We start from the raw sequence: 15,654 nt of genomic DNA on the forward strand, positions 1-15,654 counted from the left end.
GCGAGCCAGGCCTAATCGCCCAACATCAGTGCCCGACCTCACTAATGCTCTTGTGGCTGAATGGAAGCAAGTCCCCGCAGCAATGTTCCAACATCTAGTGGAAAGCCTTCCCAGAAGAGTGGAGGCTGTGATAGAAGCAAAGGGGGGACCAACTCCATATTAATGCCCATGATTTTGGAATGAAATGTTCAACGAGCAGCTGTCCACATACTGTTGGTCATGTAGTGTACTTCTGGCACCTTCAAATGGGGGCACTTGATTCACAGTCCTTTCATTTCTAAACGGTAAAACAGATATTTATGAAAAAAACTCAAATAAATGATGACATTCTGTACTGTCTCATGTTCATTTGTTTCTCAAATTCAAAATGCTGCAGTATAGAGCCAAATTAACAGTTTCAGCATTACTGTCCAAATAGTTACATAGTAATATAATTACATACACACATCCATATTCATTATTAGTCATCGTCATCTATTCTAGGGTACTACCACTGAGGTATAATAATAAGAACGTGTACTGCACTCTGGGAGAATCTCAATTGCATTTCTTTGATTCTTCACTTCCCCTCCCCTTTGACCTCATCCAATTGGGAGTGGTTTCCACTAGATAACACAAAGCTGCTTTTTGGTCTTAATTTAAGATTAGGCATAATGTTTTCTGTGTGGTTTTTTAAATTATTTTTTAATTTAACTAGGCAAGTCAGTTAAGAACAAGTTCTTATTTACAATTGACGGCCTACCAGGGAACAGTGGGTTAACCGGCTTGTTCAGGGCAGAACAACATATTTTTGCCTTGTATCGAATCCCCGAGCTGACAACAATTTTTCAGTTATGGCCCAACACACTAGGCTACCTGCCATGGTTAAGGTTAGGTTTAAAATCAGATTTCAAGAAGATAAATTGTAAAATATATCAAATTTTGACTTTTTGGTTATTTTATTCTCCCTCTGTTTGAATACATCCTACCTTCACTGAAATAATCACTTATCTGTCTATGATGGACTGGTGCATTATGCACTAGATGCCTTGCTCATCCAAATAGATCATTACTTCCATGAATGGAGGAATTAAACTAGGCTATTTCAAAGTAATACAGGGTCCCAATTTAAAAACCCTGCACTCCACAGCCTGCTAGTCAGCTAAGCACCTATCAGCCAATCGAGATACACACAGCACCACATTGGTGGTGTAGCAAACGTAGCGATACGTCAGCTCTGCCAGCGTGGAATACGGAGCGCCAGTCCAGGAAGTTAACATTTACAGGAGTTAGCAGGATAACGAAGCTGTTCAGCCGTCAATATTATACTATTCCCCACGTCCATACAGAGTGGATAGGCGGCGTATCCTTTTCTCAAGCTTTCCAACTGTCTGAAGCCACCGCGTCACAAGGTAAGCACAAACGAGCTGTCAATCTTGGTGTGGTCCAAGCGGTAAAGCTAGGCAAACTATGGCTAGCAATGCTAGTTAGGCTAGCAGCACCAACAGCGGTAAGCCAGCTGTCATTGCTAAGAATTACGCGGAACTAGCTTTATTTCCTTTATTCACGCAATGCAATGTGGCATTTAACCCTTGCATGTCCTTGTTTTTTCATGGCTTATGTCGTCAATTAAGAAGCTGCCACCTTCCATTCATAAAACAGCTTATCATCGTGATGACGATGCTGCTAATTTGTTATGGATGGTCACGGATAACTGACTGACTAGCACAGGTGCCGCGTTCAAAACAACTGGGAACTCTGAAGTCTCCGACTTCAGCGCCCCAAGACAACTGAGAACGCGGGGGGGAAACGAGGTCCGACTGGGAAAATCGTTTCGAACTACCATTCCGATGCTGTGTTTTAACATTTAGAAAGGTCAATAATCACCCCTTTCAAACCGGTTTTCGAAACATGCTGATATGTCATATCAGTAATAAATAAAATAAAAATATACACTTACTTTAGCAGTTTTGCACATAACCACAAGATGTGTGTGCTTCCAGTCGACGAACTACACTTTCCACAGTTACGATTACACACAGATATTTGGAGCATGCTAGATGGCTATTTAGCATAGGTGGCCACCTATGTCTTCCGTAAACAAGTAATGCAACTTGGAGATATGGCTGTGTATTATTTTCATTTGATATGGAAGATACGTTCCTTATGTTTCCAAAACCGTACGGCAAGCGATGCGTGTTATAGAGCAAGCGTCAGGGCTCTTAAACTCCCCTGGTCAGAACATACTTCAGTAGACAGCCAGAGTCATCATGATCAAGGATGTTATTTGTTGCTTAACAGACATTTTACTGAAAGACAAATATTTAGGCAGATCATAAATATATTGAGTGGCATGTTGTAGAAGCAGAAAATCCGGTTTGATGAAATCAGCCAGGTAATCAAACTATATCACATAAAAGGTGTATCCATAACCACACCCATTATCATTTCAGACAGAAATTAGGGCCTTGAGGCACCACTGGTAATGAATAGAAGTTATAGTCAGACTGTATTTACTTTCAACTGCTTCTCCAGTTGCCTGGAATTGGCAATAACATGAGCTAGACTATGGTAGAGTCTGTTACATCATGCCAATGTCAATATTTGACTAATGTTAACAATTAGATTGACCTCTGTCTACTATACCTCTGATCCACCTCAATGTGCAGTCCAATAGGTGACAGAGGAGGGTAGAGGGAGGATTAGTGTTAAATATAAGGCTTTAGGGGGAGAGAGAACTGAAAGATGTGTTTTTAGCTAGCCTCTGGCAATGGCTCTGTCTAACCCTGAGATTGAATGAGGTATCCATCTGCTTAAGTGTCTTCTTGCTCAGTCTCTGACTTCTGACCGTAGATGATGGTCGACCCCACACTCGCTGAAATGGGCAAGAACCTCAACGAGGCCATGAAGATCTTGGAGGATGGCCGAAAGTAAGCTTTTATGAATTGGTGTTTGTTCATAAAGATGTAGTGACGGGTATTACACTGGCTGTTAATGACACACATCTCTTCACACAATGTATGTTAACACAAGTCAGATGCACACACCTGAAGGACTATCTGACTTGTTGGTTTTGTTGTTTGTTTCTCTCCAGGGCATCAGATCCAGATGCAGATAGACGACAGTTCAGCAGGAGTAGTATCCCTGGACCCCTACAGGGAGAGTGAGTACAGCAGATACCCCTGTTTCTCACTTTCAATCTAGTATCTTTCTCTGTCTCTCTCTCTCTCTCTCTCACACGCATACAAATGTGGATGGTATTTCACAGAAGCAATGAGTTCCCTCAAGCAACGCGTTGTGTGTTTTGTTCCAAACTTCCAGTGGGCAGGATGTGGCCAGTATACTCCAGCTGGTCCAGAATCTCATGCATGAAGATGAGGGGGAAGATAAGCCAAGCCATCGGTAGGTCTGACATTAAAACACCACTACTGAGAGCATATGTCAGTTGGAAGGCCATCTTAGAATTTTCTTATCAGTATAATAAGAATTTCCAAGTGAACAAAAATAAGTTGTTGATAATATCAATAAAAAATCTATCCGGTTTATTAAAGTTGCAACAGGGAGACGCCTCCAGATCAGAGGCAGAGAAAATGTCTATCTGGCCTCTTGGAGACAGGCCCTTTATATTCTAATCAGACAGTACCAAGTGTTCTGTAAAAAACAGCCCAAGAGGCTTGTAGGAAGTCAAAACAAATTGCAGTGACATTGTCAGCTGCTACAGAATCACACCGTGTTTCACAGAATACAGTAATAATCAGTGTCCTTGTACCTCCAGTCTGGCGTCAATCACTATCAACAGAACCTTGCACAAACAGAACGTGAAAACATATAAATATGCTAAGCATTGTGTTAATCACTCTTCACTGTATATGAACTTTAATATTCTTAAATATTCCCAATACAATCAGTATAATGCATTTTATCAACATCACGTCTTTGTGACCTCACTTCCTGTGCATGTCTTGTCCCCCCAGCAGGATGCAGAATGTCGGAGAGCAGGGTCACATGGCGTTGCTAGGACACAGCCTAGCAGCCTACATCTCAGTGCTAGACAGGGAGAGACTCAGGAAGCTGATCACACGCATCGCGTCTGACACAACACTCTGGCTCTGCAGACTCTTCAGGTGTGTGGGTCTGTCTGTCGATTGCATGTGTGTGTTTGTTCCTGGTGCATTGCTAAGTGGATTTTGATGTCCTGCCAGGTATGAGAGTGGCTCAGCATACTACCATGAAGATGACAGAGAGGGCCTGCTGAAGGTGTGTCGTCTGGTCATCAACACCCGCTATGAGGACTACTCCACAGAGGGCTACACCGTGCTCAACTCCAGACAGCCTGTCATTTACCAGAGCGCCACCTGCAGGCCTGGCCTGGGACAGCACCTCTGCAGCCAAGTAGGCGTAGAAGCAGGCATAGAAACGCATTGCGTGTTCTTACATGAAGACACAGACAGACCTTTTTGATGTTACTTTAGTATTATAAGAGCAGATATTTCAGAAGTTATTCAATGTAGATTGACTTTAACAGAAATCCTCTCTTCCTTAGCTGGGTCTGCCTCTGTCCAGCCTGTGCACCGTCCCCTGTAACACCATGTTTGGATCCCAGCACCAAATGGTAGATCAGCCTTATTTAGATAGGGCTCATACAATGTACACTACCAAAAGTATGTGGACACCTCATTCCAAAATGATGGGCATTAATATGGAGTTGGTCCCCCCACTTTGCTACTATAACAGCCTCTACTCTTCTGGGAAGGCTTTCCATTAGATATTGGAACTTTGCTGTGGGGACTTGCTTCCATTCAGCCCCAAGCGCATTAGTGAGGTTGGCCTCTGAGGTTGGGCGATTGTGCCTGGCTCGCAGTCAGTGTTCGATGGAGTTGAGGTCAGGGCTCTGTGCAGGCCAGTCAAGTTCTTCCACACCGATCTTGACAAACCATTTCTGCATGGACCTCACTTTGTGCATGCTGAAACAGGAAAGGGCCTTCCCCAAACTGTTGTCACAAAGTTGGAAGCACAGAATCATCTAGAATGTCATTGTATGCTGTAGCGTTAAGATTTCCCTTCACTGGATCTAAGGGGCGTAGCCCCAACCATGAAATATAGCCCCTGACCATTGTTCCATCTCCACCAAACTTTACAGTTGGCACTGCATTGGGGCAGGTAGCATTCTCCTGGCATCCTCCAACCCCAGATTCGTACGTTGAACTGCCAGATGGTGAAGGGTGATTCATCACTCCAGAGAAGGCAGCGAGATTTACACGACTCTAGCCGACGCTTGGCATTGCGCATGGTGATCTTAGGCTTGTGTGCGGCTGGTCAGCTATGGAAACCCATTTCATGAAGTTCCTGACGAACAGGTATTGTGCTGACATTCCATCCAGAGGCAGTTTGTAACTTGGTAGTGTGTGTTGCAACCGAGGACAGATAATTTTTACGTGCTACGCACTTCCAACACTGGTGGTCCCATCCTGTGAGCTTGTGTGGCCTACCACTTCGCGGCTGAGTTGTTGTTGCTCCTAGACATTTCTACTTCACAATAACAGCACTTACAATTGACTGGGGTAGCTCTAGCAGGGCAGAAATTTGACAAACTGACTTGTTGGAAAGGTGGCATCCCATGACGGTGCCACGTTGAAAGTCACTGAGCTCGATTTTATACACCTGCCAGCAAAAATAGCCGAATCCACTAATTTTAAGGGGTGTCCACATTCTTTGTGTGTGTGTGTATATATATATATATACGTGTGTGTATATAAACTCAGCAAAAAAAGAAACGTCCTCTCACTATCAACTGTGTTTATTTTCAGCAAACTTAACATGTGTAAGTATTTGTATGAATATAACAAGATTCAACAACTGAGACATAAACTGAACAAGTTCCACAGACATGTGCCTAACAGAAATTGAATAATGTGTCCCTGAACAAAGGGGGGGGGGGGGTCAAAATCAAAAGTAACAGTCAGTATCTGGTGTGGCCACCAGCACCGCAGTACTTAATGCAGCATCTCCTCCTCATGGACTGTACCAGATTTGCCAGGTCTTGCTGTGAGATGTTACCCCACTCTTCCACCAAGGCACCTGCAAGTTCCTGGACATTTCTGGGGGGAATGGCCCCAGCCCTCACCCTCCAATCCAACAGGTCCCTGACGTGCTCAATAGGATTGAGATCCGGGCTCTTTGCTGGCCATGGCAGAACACTGACATTCCTGTCTTGCAGGAAATCAGGCACAGAACAAGCAGTATGGCTGGTGGCATTGTCATGCTGGAGCGTCATGTCAGGATGAGCCTGCAGGAAGGGTAACACATGAGAGAGGAGGATGTCTTCCCTGTATCACACGGTGTTGAGATTGCCTGCAATGACAACAAGCTCTGTCCGATGATAATGTGACACACCGCCCCAGACCATGACGGACCCTCCACCTCCAAATCGGTCCCGCTCCAGAGTACAGGCCTTGGTGTAACACTCATTCCTTCGACGATAAATACAAATCCGACCATCACCTCTGGTGAGACAAAACCGTGACTCGTCAGTGAAGAGCACTTTTTTCCAGTCCTGTCTGGTCCAGCGACGGTGGGTTTGTGACCATAGCTGACGGTGATGTCTGGTGAGGACCTGCCTTACAACAGGCCTACAAGCCCTCAGTCCAGCCTCAGCCTATTGGGGACAGTCTGAGCACTGACAGAGGTGTTGTGTGTTCCTGGTGTGACTCGGGCAGTTGTTGTTGCCATCCTGTACCTGTCCCGCAGGTGTGATGTTTGGATGTACTGACCCTGTGCAGGTGTTGTTACATGTGGTCTGCCACTGCGAGAACGATCAGCTGTCCGCCCTGTCTCCCTGTAGCGCTGTCTTAGGCGTCTCACAGTACGGACATTGCAATTTATTTCCCTGGCCACATCTGCAGTCCTCATGCCTCCTTGCAGCATGCCTAAGGCACGTTCACGCAGATGAGCAGGGACCCTGGGCATCTTTCTTTTGGTGTTTTTCAGAGTCTGTAGAAAGGCCTCTTTAGTGTCCTAAGGTTTCATAACTGTGACCTTAATTGCCTACCGTCTGTAAGCTGTTAGTGTCTTAACGACTGTTCCACAGGTGCATGTTCATTAATTGTTTATGGTTCATTGAAGAAGCATGGGAAACAGTGTTTAAACCCTTTACAATGATGATTTGTGAAGTTATTTGGATTGTTACTAATTATCTTTGAAAGACAGGGTCCTGAAAAAGGGACGTTTTCTTTTTTTTGCTGAGTTTATGTATTTAGGATACTGGGGTGCCTGTATGCGTACTACCTACCATATTACCCTGATTTTTAAATGGAAAACAATATCTGTCTCCCTGGGTGTTTTGCTGATTGCAGGACATTGCGTTGCTGGACAAGCTGATTAGAGAGGATGTGGAGACTGGGAAGCTTCCATTGCTGTTGATTGCCAACGCTGGTCAGTGGGGAATTTTATCACCTTTTTAATACAAGAAACGGCTAAGAACACACCTACTCTTTAAAAGTGTTTTATTTTCTCCAAGGTTGTGTGCTTATTGAAAAACCTAGCATGGTGACAGTTTTTTCTATTTATTTAACTAGTCAAGTCAGTTAAGAACAAATGTATTATCTACAATGACAGCCTACCAAAAGGCCTCCTGCTGGGATGGGGGCTGGGATAAAAATAAAAATGTATGTATGTGTACAGACGTCACAACAATGACAACGCAACACGGAGACCTAAGACAACAACACAGCATGGTAGCAAAACACATAGTATTACACTCTAAAGTGAAACAATGTTTACCCCTTGACCAACTAGGATGTTATTGTATGACTTACCTGGTCAAATAAAGGTTAAATCAACATGTCTATCACTGACTTATTGACCAAGACGTACAGCAGAGTGACTCCGAGCGTACTCACTGCCTGTCTTCCCAGGCACCCCTGGGGCGGGACACACAGACAAGCTGGGCCGTCTAAAGGAGCTGTGTGAACAGTATGGCATGTGGCTCCACATAGAAGGGTGAGTAACAACATTACACATACTTGTAATACTTTTAATATGTCTTTAACCAACCATATTGGATGGGTTTGTAAATGCTTTATAACTGCCTGGTCTTTTCTGTCTCTCAGGGTCAACTTGGCCACCCTGGCTCTGGGGGAGGTCTCGTCCCCCGTGACGGTACGTATAGGATATGCTCTCCCATTCTGTGACCCTCAGAACTCTAAATGAATACACTGTAAGATGCCTGTATAGTACAGTAATGTAATATGTCTACTATGTGTCTTTTCCCCCTCCCCTGTCCCCAGGCGGCCACCAGGAGTGACAGTATGACCCTGACCCTGGGTCCGTGGCTGGGCCTGCCTGCTGTCCCAGCTGTCACCCTCTACAGACACGAGGACCCAGCCCTGGTACGCTTTCTCCTTCCTGTTCTCTCTTCTTTGGTATCCCCTTTTAACTCTCCCTGTCTGTAGCTGTAGGGCCTTTAAACTTGCATCCTTCTGTCCTTCCTGCCTCCCTTGAAGTTAATAGAGATCTGATATGACTGGATTGGTGGAATCTTTGCGTTCACCTATCCATTTGAGTTCTCTCTCTCCTATCTTAGTCTCTGGCAGCTGGGTTGACCTCCAGTCAGCCAGTAGAGAAGCTGCGTGCCCTGCCTCTCTGGCTCTCCCTGCAGTACCTGGGCCATGATGGGATAGTGGAGAAGATTAGACACGCTGTAGAGCTCGTAAGTACTTTGGGTTAGAAATTAATACAGATCGCTATCACCTTACTGCTAACAAACTGACCTGTGTTGTATCTCTTGTCTGTAGAGCCAACAGCTTCTGGAGAAACTGAAGACTCTGGCTTCCATAAAGACTTCAGTAGGTCCACAACTTAATGTTTAACTATCTACTACTATTAATGTGTGTGGAAAGCATTTATGCATTGAGGCTGTTCTAAGCAGTCATAAGCTGTTTATTGTATTTAATAACACACTATGGGTGTAAACGAAGGCACTATAAAGCCATTACACATAGGTGGGTCATATGATGAAGGCCCCCAATATATATGAGCTTTTGTTTGAGTTTTAAGATACGATAACTTAAGAAAACAATCATAAGATCACACTTAACTCTAACACATAACATTTATAAAGATGCGGGCGTCTGACGTCTGTTTTGTCATCATCAGGATGAGCTTGACTCTGAGATCTCTTTCGTCGATGCTTTGACTATGGTAAAGAAACAGCACTGAGCCTCGCTAACAGAGACCTCCATCATACTGTTGCAAAACAAAGACCTTGTTCACAGGCATCAGCTCTGAGCAGATAGTGACCTTTATATAATCTGAAACTGAGTGTGAATATGATTTACACATGTAGACGATATAGAGATCATTGGAATGGTGCAGTAACTGCTGAAGCTGATCTGGTGAACAAGCAGAGTGTGTGGGTCTGGTTACTGTGTTGATGGTGGCTTTGAGTACCGTTTGTTGTAGTGAGTGTCGTGTGTAGGAAGTGTGTGTATACTGTAGATAGTGAGCTATTGGGTTGCCTTGGTTACAGGGTGTGGTGTCTCTCTCTCGGATCCCGCCGATCTCAGGGGGCTCTCTACGGGACTTGCTGGGCTCTCTCATTCTGTCTATTGTAGGTGGGACCAACCCTCTTTCCCCTGCCTGCTCCCACCTTTCTTTCTCTGTTTCACTCTGTACCTGACCATGTTTTTCCACCTGAATGCCCTGAAAGGCACTGTATTTGAGACACCGCTCAAATCGAGGGCACTCATTTGCTAAAACTGCAATCAGTCCACTTCCTGGTTCCTGTCCAATCATCACTACAGGCATGTTTTAGGCACAGCAGAGAATGTCCTGTCCCCCCACCACCACGTCTTCACAGAATCCTGATGACTCTAAAGTGGAACTTTGGCCCAGGCGTCATCAAAGATGAACCTCACTGTGTTTACATGACTACCCTGTTAGGTTACAACAGTAACAATCCAACATGTCACTTCAACCAGTCAATCCTGCTATGGGTACTGGGTAGTACATACCCTTACTGTGAATTGTTAGAGGTGGGGAGAAATTACCAGATGGAAAGAGAAGTGTCTTTTCTGTGCTGAGATTTTCTCCAAAACTAACATTTACCCGACTCAATGATTTATGTACAAAGTACATACAATATAATGGTCAGTTGTGGCTGTGTCGTAGGTTGTAAGAGTTAGTCATGTATATAAAGTCCATGGAAAACACAGACATGTCCATTGTGAATGGAAGTCATAGGCATTGACATTTATGCCCAAACATTTAACTTTTTTTTAAAGCTGCATGATTTAACAATCTCCATGCAGACCAGTTTGACTGCTCAAACAGAGGATGTGTGTCACAAACCCAGGCATCTCCATAGCATCACATCACACAGCTTCTCCGGCCCATTCTCACACATTACACCTGTTTGCATGTTAATGACAACAGAGTTTTTTAAAGATCAAAGGTTATGATCCTGGATGTGTGGAACCTCACCTGTGTGTCTCTCCTTTCCTGTGCTGCAGGTGGAGGATGAGCTCAACTCTCCAGTAGTAGTGTTCAGGTTCTCCCAGGAGACCAGTGCAGGTGAGTGGTTAACACTACTCTTCCTGTTCTAACACATTTTCCTCAACTAACCAGGAACTCTTATTCAGCTGCATCCAACTTACTTTAGATGCAATGTGGGCATTCAAATGATGTTATAATGCATTCAAATGAGTATCATGTAAATGTACTATGTGTTTGAATTTGGCATGTTATATGTAATAGGTCATAATGCTATGCTCTCTTCCCTCTACTCAGAATCCAGTGGTGGTTCTGTGGAGGGCTACTTTGCTGGAGAGAGAGAAGTGCTAGATTCCCTCAACAGATGGGTGAGCATTTGTTTACATGTGTAATGGGTGAGACAATGTTGGTTGCTTGGTTGGTTGGTTGATTGATTGTGTCTACCTGTAGCTGTGTGAGCGGTTGGCACAGCTGGTGCCCGCCAGCGGGGTAGACATAGTGGAGTTGGAGGACGAGGGCACCTGTGTCCGCTTCACCCCTCTTATGACCGCCGCAGGTAACACACACACACACACACACACACACACTCACCTGTAGGACAGACACGCATCATAAAGAAAGGCACACACTCACCTGTAAAATAAACATTCACATGTAAGACACACACTCACCTGTTAGACATACCATAATTTATATTACACACACTCACCTGTACAGTTAATGAAGAACACCTGATCATCGTCAGTCAGCACAACTCTCCTTTTGTTGACCCTGTAGCTGTTGACCTCTGAACTCTGCCCTCTGACCTGTTCCCTCCCAGCCCTGGGGACCCAGAGGTGTGACGTGGATCTGCTGGTGGAGCGGTTGACTGAGCTGGTTCCTGTGCTGAACTGTACGCTGCGTCTCAGACTGGACTTCAGAGAGGAGGTGTACCGCCACTCTGCCCTCAGTTACATAGAGGACCTCAGCTGGCCTGGCCTGGGAGCCGTCAGGTAGGAATATACTGTTATTCATTCAGTATTTGTATCATTAGTAGCTGTGTAATTACCATTTTGCCATGCCATTTCATAGTAAATACGTGGTCATTTCTGTACAGAAAAATGTGTGTAATTTGTGTAAAGTAATGTGACTTGTCCACAAAATGATTGTGTGTATCCACTCAGGTATGAGCCGAGGATTGAGGAGCTGAACGACAGTAAGAGACAGTTGGAGGTGGAGAAGATCAACAGTGAGCTGCTGGTGAAACTAGGGGATCTGGATGCAGACCTCATCTTCTCCACCGGTCAGTACTGTGCCTGTCCACAGCACAGAGCTTCTTTTATCACATCTGAAACTCAAGGTTTCATTCTTCCCCTCAATTCAAGGAATGATTCAGACCTGGTTCTGATTCTGCCTGCTTTACCTCTTAACTTCTCTCCCTCCATCCTCAGGCCTGGAGTTCGGACCCGAGAAGGACTGCATATTTATTGGCATGGCAACGGAGGACCTAGACGTTGCAGAGCTAGTGGATACGATAGCCGCCCTGGGGAGGGACATAGAGGAAAACGGCAGGGTAACGCTATCTCCTTCTACTCTGTTTACCTACAGTCTGTCACTTCCTCCAACATGGCTGGTACTTCCAGATTATATAGATTTTTGATGATAACATATAATAAAGAATCTATGCAATACTACAATCCTATTGCATTGATTGAGTTGTAAATGACTATTTTCTTCTGTCCCATCTTGTCACTAGCTATTAGAGAACATGACAGAGGTGGTGAGGAAAGGCATCCAGGAGGCAGAGCTCCAGCTCCAGAAAGACAACCAGGACAAACTCATGGAGGAGGTGTGTGTGTGCCCATTTTTGTATGTGTATGACATTAATCAATGCTTTGTATACATGCACATTTTATGGACTGATTTGTATTTCAAAAATTGCACCATCTCTCTCTCTCTCAGGGTGTGTTGAGACAGATTCCTCTGGTCGGCTCCATGTTGAACTGGTTCTCTCCGTTCCAGAGCACTGTGAAGGGCAGAACCTTTAACCTGGCTGCAGGTACACAACTGTGTGTGTGTGTGTGCCTGCTCCTAGGTTGCTCCTGTACATCTGCATTCCGATGGTATATTAAGTGACTGTTTCTCATAGGTTCCCTGGACTCCACAGAGCCCATCTACTCCATGAAGGCCCAGACAGGTGGGCTGGCGTCGCCAGAAACCCCTACCTCCTCTGCCAAGAGACTGCCAGGTATGGTCTCACAGAATCTATAGATGGGATATTCTTGTTCTTTCGCAGTCATTCTCTTTTAAAATCAAGGGACATATTTTATTTATTAAAAATACTGGAAATCTTGGACTACTATTCTCTGATTCCTCCTCCACGTGCAGGACAGAGGCTGTTCCGGCGCGAGGGTGCGGGGGGCTCTGACTCCCACAGTGAGACAAGCTCCGTGGGCCAGGCTGAGGATCTCTCCAGGGAGAGGTTCCCACAACCCACCACACCCAACCCACCTTCCCCTGTCCCAGACGAGGCGGTTTCCGTGGCCCCTGAGAATCCAGAGACCCCCCAGGTGCCGGCTAAACCCGAGCCCACGCAGGAGAACGGCGAGGTGGGTACACAGGAAGGGGAAGAGGAGGAGAGACGGCCTGAGGGCCAGGAGGCACCAGTGGAGGAGACGGGCAGATAGGACAGCCCCCAAGGCAGGGTTATTTGAAACCAGCTCTGAAAGGTTCCAGGCCAGTCCAGCAGGTGTTGCAGAGCAGGGATTCATTCCATTCTCAAATAATTCTCCCTTGCGTCTTTTCTTGACAACTGTCTCCTTATAGATCTAAAGGGACTGAAAACTTTGATGAGAGATAATTAGACAGCTACGGCTTCACTTAGCCTACCAGAAGGGTAGGGAGTGCTTTTGTAATATTATCTCTACTTTATTCTTTCTTTCCAGTCCATTGATGACTGGGAGAGGTCAAGGACAAAGGGAAGGAACCAGGATTTCAGAATGGAATCCAGCCTTAGTCTCTAGGGTTGTGTCTGAGGACTCAATCATTGTGGGTTAATAAGTAACTATGTAGGAGTAGGACCTAAGAACTCTGGTCAAGCAGGAACTACACCTGAGGCAGGGAGTCAAAGGTGAAGGGTCGTCTGAGGACTCCCTGGTTCATGGCCTCCACTCTACTTCAGTCGGTCTCGTCATGGCCCGGAGGTAAAACAGCTTATATGCAAGCCAAGTAACGTGTGACTAACACTGGAAATAAAACAATTTTAGTTTGTATGTAATGTATGCACACCTATTTCTATCCACTCAATCACCATCATGATCAGTAAAACCAGATCTATATAGGGAAATGTAGTAGAAAAATGAAAGCATACTGTGATATGAATTGAACGAGAGAATACTCACATCCACCCGCTTCTGATCTTTAAACACACCCACAGTATATGTGCACTACCCCAATAGACCGTCCATGGTTTGTCAAACACCCTCCTGTTAATTTTTGCACATACTTGGGTCTGATTGGTGTATGTTTAGTTTTTTTTTACAATATAAATGTATGTTTTTAATAATCTGACCAATGGGGCTAACTTTTCCTTACAAGCAAAGTCTTGCTTAACATGCATTCTGAGGAAATCGTTTTTTTTCTTTGCCAAAAAATATAGTGGCTGTAAGTTATGTTGACGTTTCCTGTGAGAAAGACATACTGTAGCCTAGTAGCTGTTATAATGCCTAGACTGATGATAGAATATTTGCAGGTTAAAGGATTTGGTTTCAATGCAGGGTTGTTTAAAAATATATATATATTCCATTTGTTCTGTCCATTATTACTGCACTACCTTATTTAATGTTGCACATAGTATGTATTAATCAAAATCTTTTCAATTCATTTTATTTTTTAATTCTCAAAATAAGTCTATAATTTGTTGCAATAACTACTTTGATGAATTATGATTCCTGACTTGAAATGACACAACAATATTTCCGTCCTGCTTCCAATACAATCTCTTTGATTTCACATACCTTTTCTCTCAGCCCTTTGACAAGGATCCAGTTTTATGTTCCTTCCATACCATTAACTTCTCTCTTTTGAAGACTAGAGAATCTAGAGAATTTAACTATTCTCGACCTACAGCTCTAAGGGGGTTTACGACATGTTTTGTACACAGTTGTAATTATTGAAATGATAGCAGAAATATGATTGGACAACGAGAATGTAACACCTATGTAGTCATAAAAATTGGGAGAACTTTAATGACCTAGGGTGTCAGTAGACTACTGACATTACAATGACTTTCAAATGTGATGAATCATTTGCTTATAAATCTGCTTTTGTATCCACTGTACAACACTGTGCCGTTAGACATTTTTATATCCAAAGCAGACAGAATGGAATGAGCTTAGACTTTTAAAGTTTTTCTTAACTTAGGATGTGCACTTAACTTGAAAATACAACCGTAACTGTTGTCTTCTGAATTGATACTATAAAGATGATCTTGGTTCACTGTACTCTGATATAATTTCCATTTGTTGTATATCTGTTTAATGTCGTAAGGCTTTGTTATGTCTTTATCACCTTACTTTGAGGACATTGTTTTCATATTCATTAAACATGTAAGTACATGTTACTTTTTATTCTGCTCCTAATCAGCAATTCTGGTGCAATATTCTACTCATAGCAAAGGAGAAAAATAACTGATATTTAATGTTGAACTGGGAGCGTTATTTTTGATACACCATTAATTTAGTTTTCTGAAGTGAAAATATTTAATAGATTCATGTTTTAAGGACATAGGTGGTTGAAGTACTTACTGCACTAATCTCATTGAAGTTCAATGCCTGTTTCTCAAAGATGTCTGAAAAAACACTGGTCAAATGTAATTTCATGGGATGGAAAGAGGGATGTATTGAAGAATCCAATCAGCTTTATTAAAACATGATATAAAACACTTGTGTCATCAATCATTTGCAGGGACTCTTGAATTTACAAGTCAAAGGTGTTAATCAAATTGTTAACTTGGTAACTATCAGTAATTCCACAGTCAACATCACTGAAATCCTGATTTAGTACCAATGTCAGGTTGATGTGTTTCTCCCCGTCAGAAATAACCAATGGAATCAAAGAACCCAAATACACACTGCAATGCTCAAACTTTTTCCTCAATGTTATTAAGCCCTGCCTTTGTTGATGCACTGTTTTGTGCTGCTGGACATT

General features: G+C 43.8%; 1 protein-coding gene across 4 annotated transcripts; it reads left to right on the forward strand.

Moving 5' to 3' along the window:
• Positions 1 to 1,213: 1,213 nt before the first annotated feature.
• Positions 1,214 to 15,388, forward strand: LOC129833617 (pyridoxal-dependent decarboxylase domain-containing protein 1-like). 4 transcript variants are annotated; one of them, XM_055898311.1, is made up of 25 exons: positions 1,214 to 1,391; positions 2,833 to 2,909; positions 3,074 to 3,142; positions 3,301 to 3,381; positions 3,954 to 4,103; positions 4,182 to 4,371; positions 4,523 to 4,591; positions 7,332 to 7,410; positions 7,893 to 7,977; positions 8,088 to 8,136; positions 8,265 to 8,366; positions 8,561 to 8,686; positions 8,772 to 8,822; positions 9,506 to 9,586; positions 10,488 to 10,548; positions 10,765 to 10,835; positions 10,918 to 11,023; positions 11,288 to 11,459; positions 11,631 to 11,749; positions 11,898 to 12,019; positions 12,203 to 12,295; positions 12,409 to 12,505; positions 12,596 to 12,694; positions 12,835 to 13,055; positions 13,392 to 15,388. In XM_055898311.1, the coding sequence occupies exons 2-25, from the start codon at positions 2,833 to 2,835 to the stop codon at positions 13,467 to 13,469; spliced, it is 2,448 nt and encodes an 815-aa protein (XP_055754286.1). In that variant the 5' UTR covers positions 1,214 to 1,391; the 3' UTR covers positions 13,470 to 15,388. The 4 variants fall into 4 exon arrangements, with proteins under 4 accessions (XP_055754286.1, XP_055754287.1, XP_055754288.1 ...); XM_055898312.1 differs by having other exon boundaries at positions 3,957 to 4,103; positions 12,835 to 15,388; XM_055898313.1 differs by lacking the exon at positions 9,506 to 9,586 and having other exon boundaries at positions 12,835 to 15,388.
• The last annotated feature ends 266 nt before the right edge of the window (positions 15,389 to 15,654 follow it).

This window comes from Salvelinus fontinalis, chromosome 34 (assembly GCF_029448725.1).
Source record: "Salvelinus fontinalis isolate EN_2023a chromosome 34, ASM2944872v1, whole genome shotgun sequence".
In the NCBI taxonomy this organism is placed as follows: domain Eukaryota; kingdom Metazoa; phylum Chordata; class Actinopteri; order Salmoniformes; family Salmonidae; genus Salvelinus; species Salvelinus fontinalis.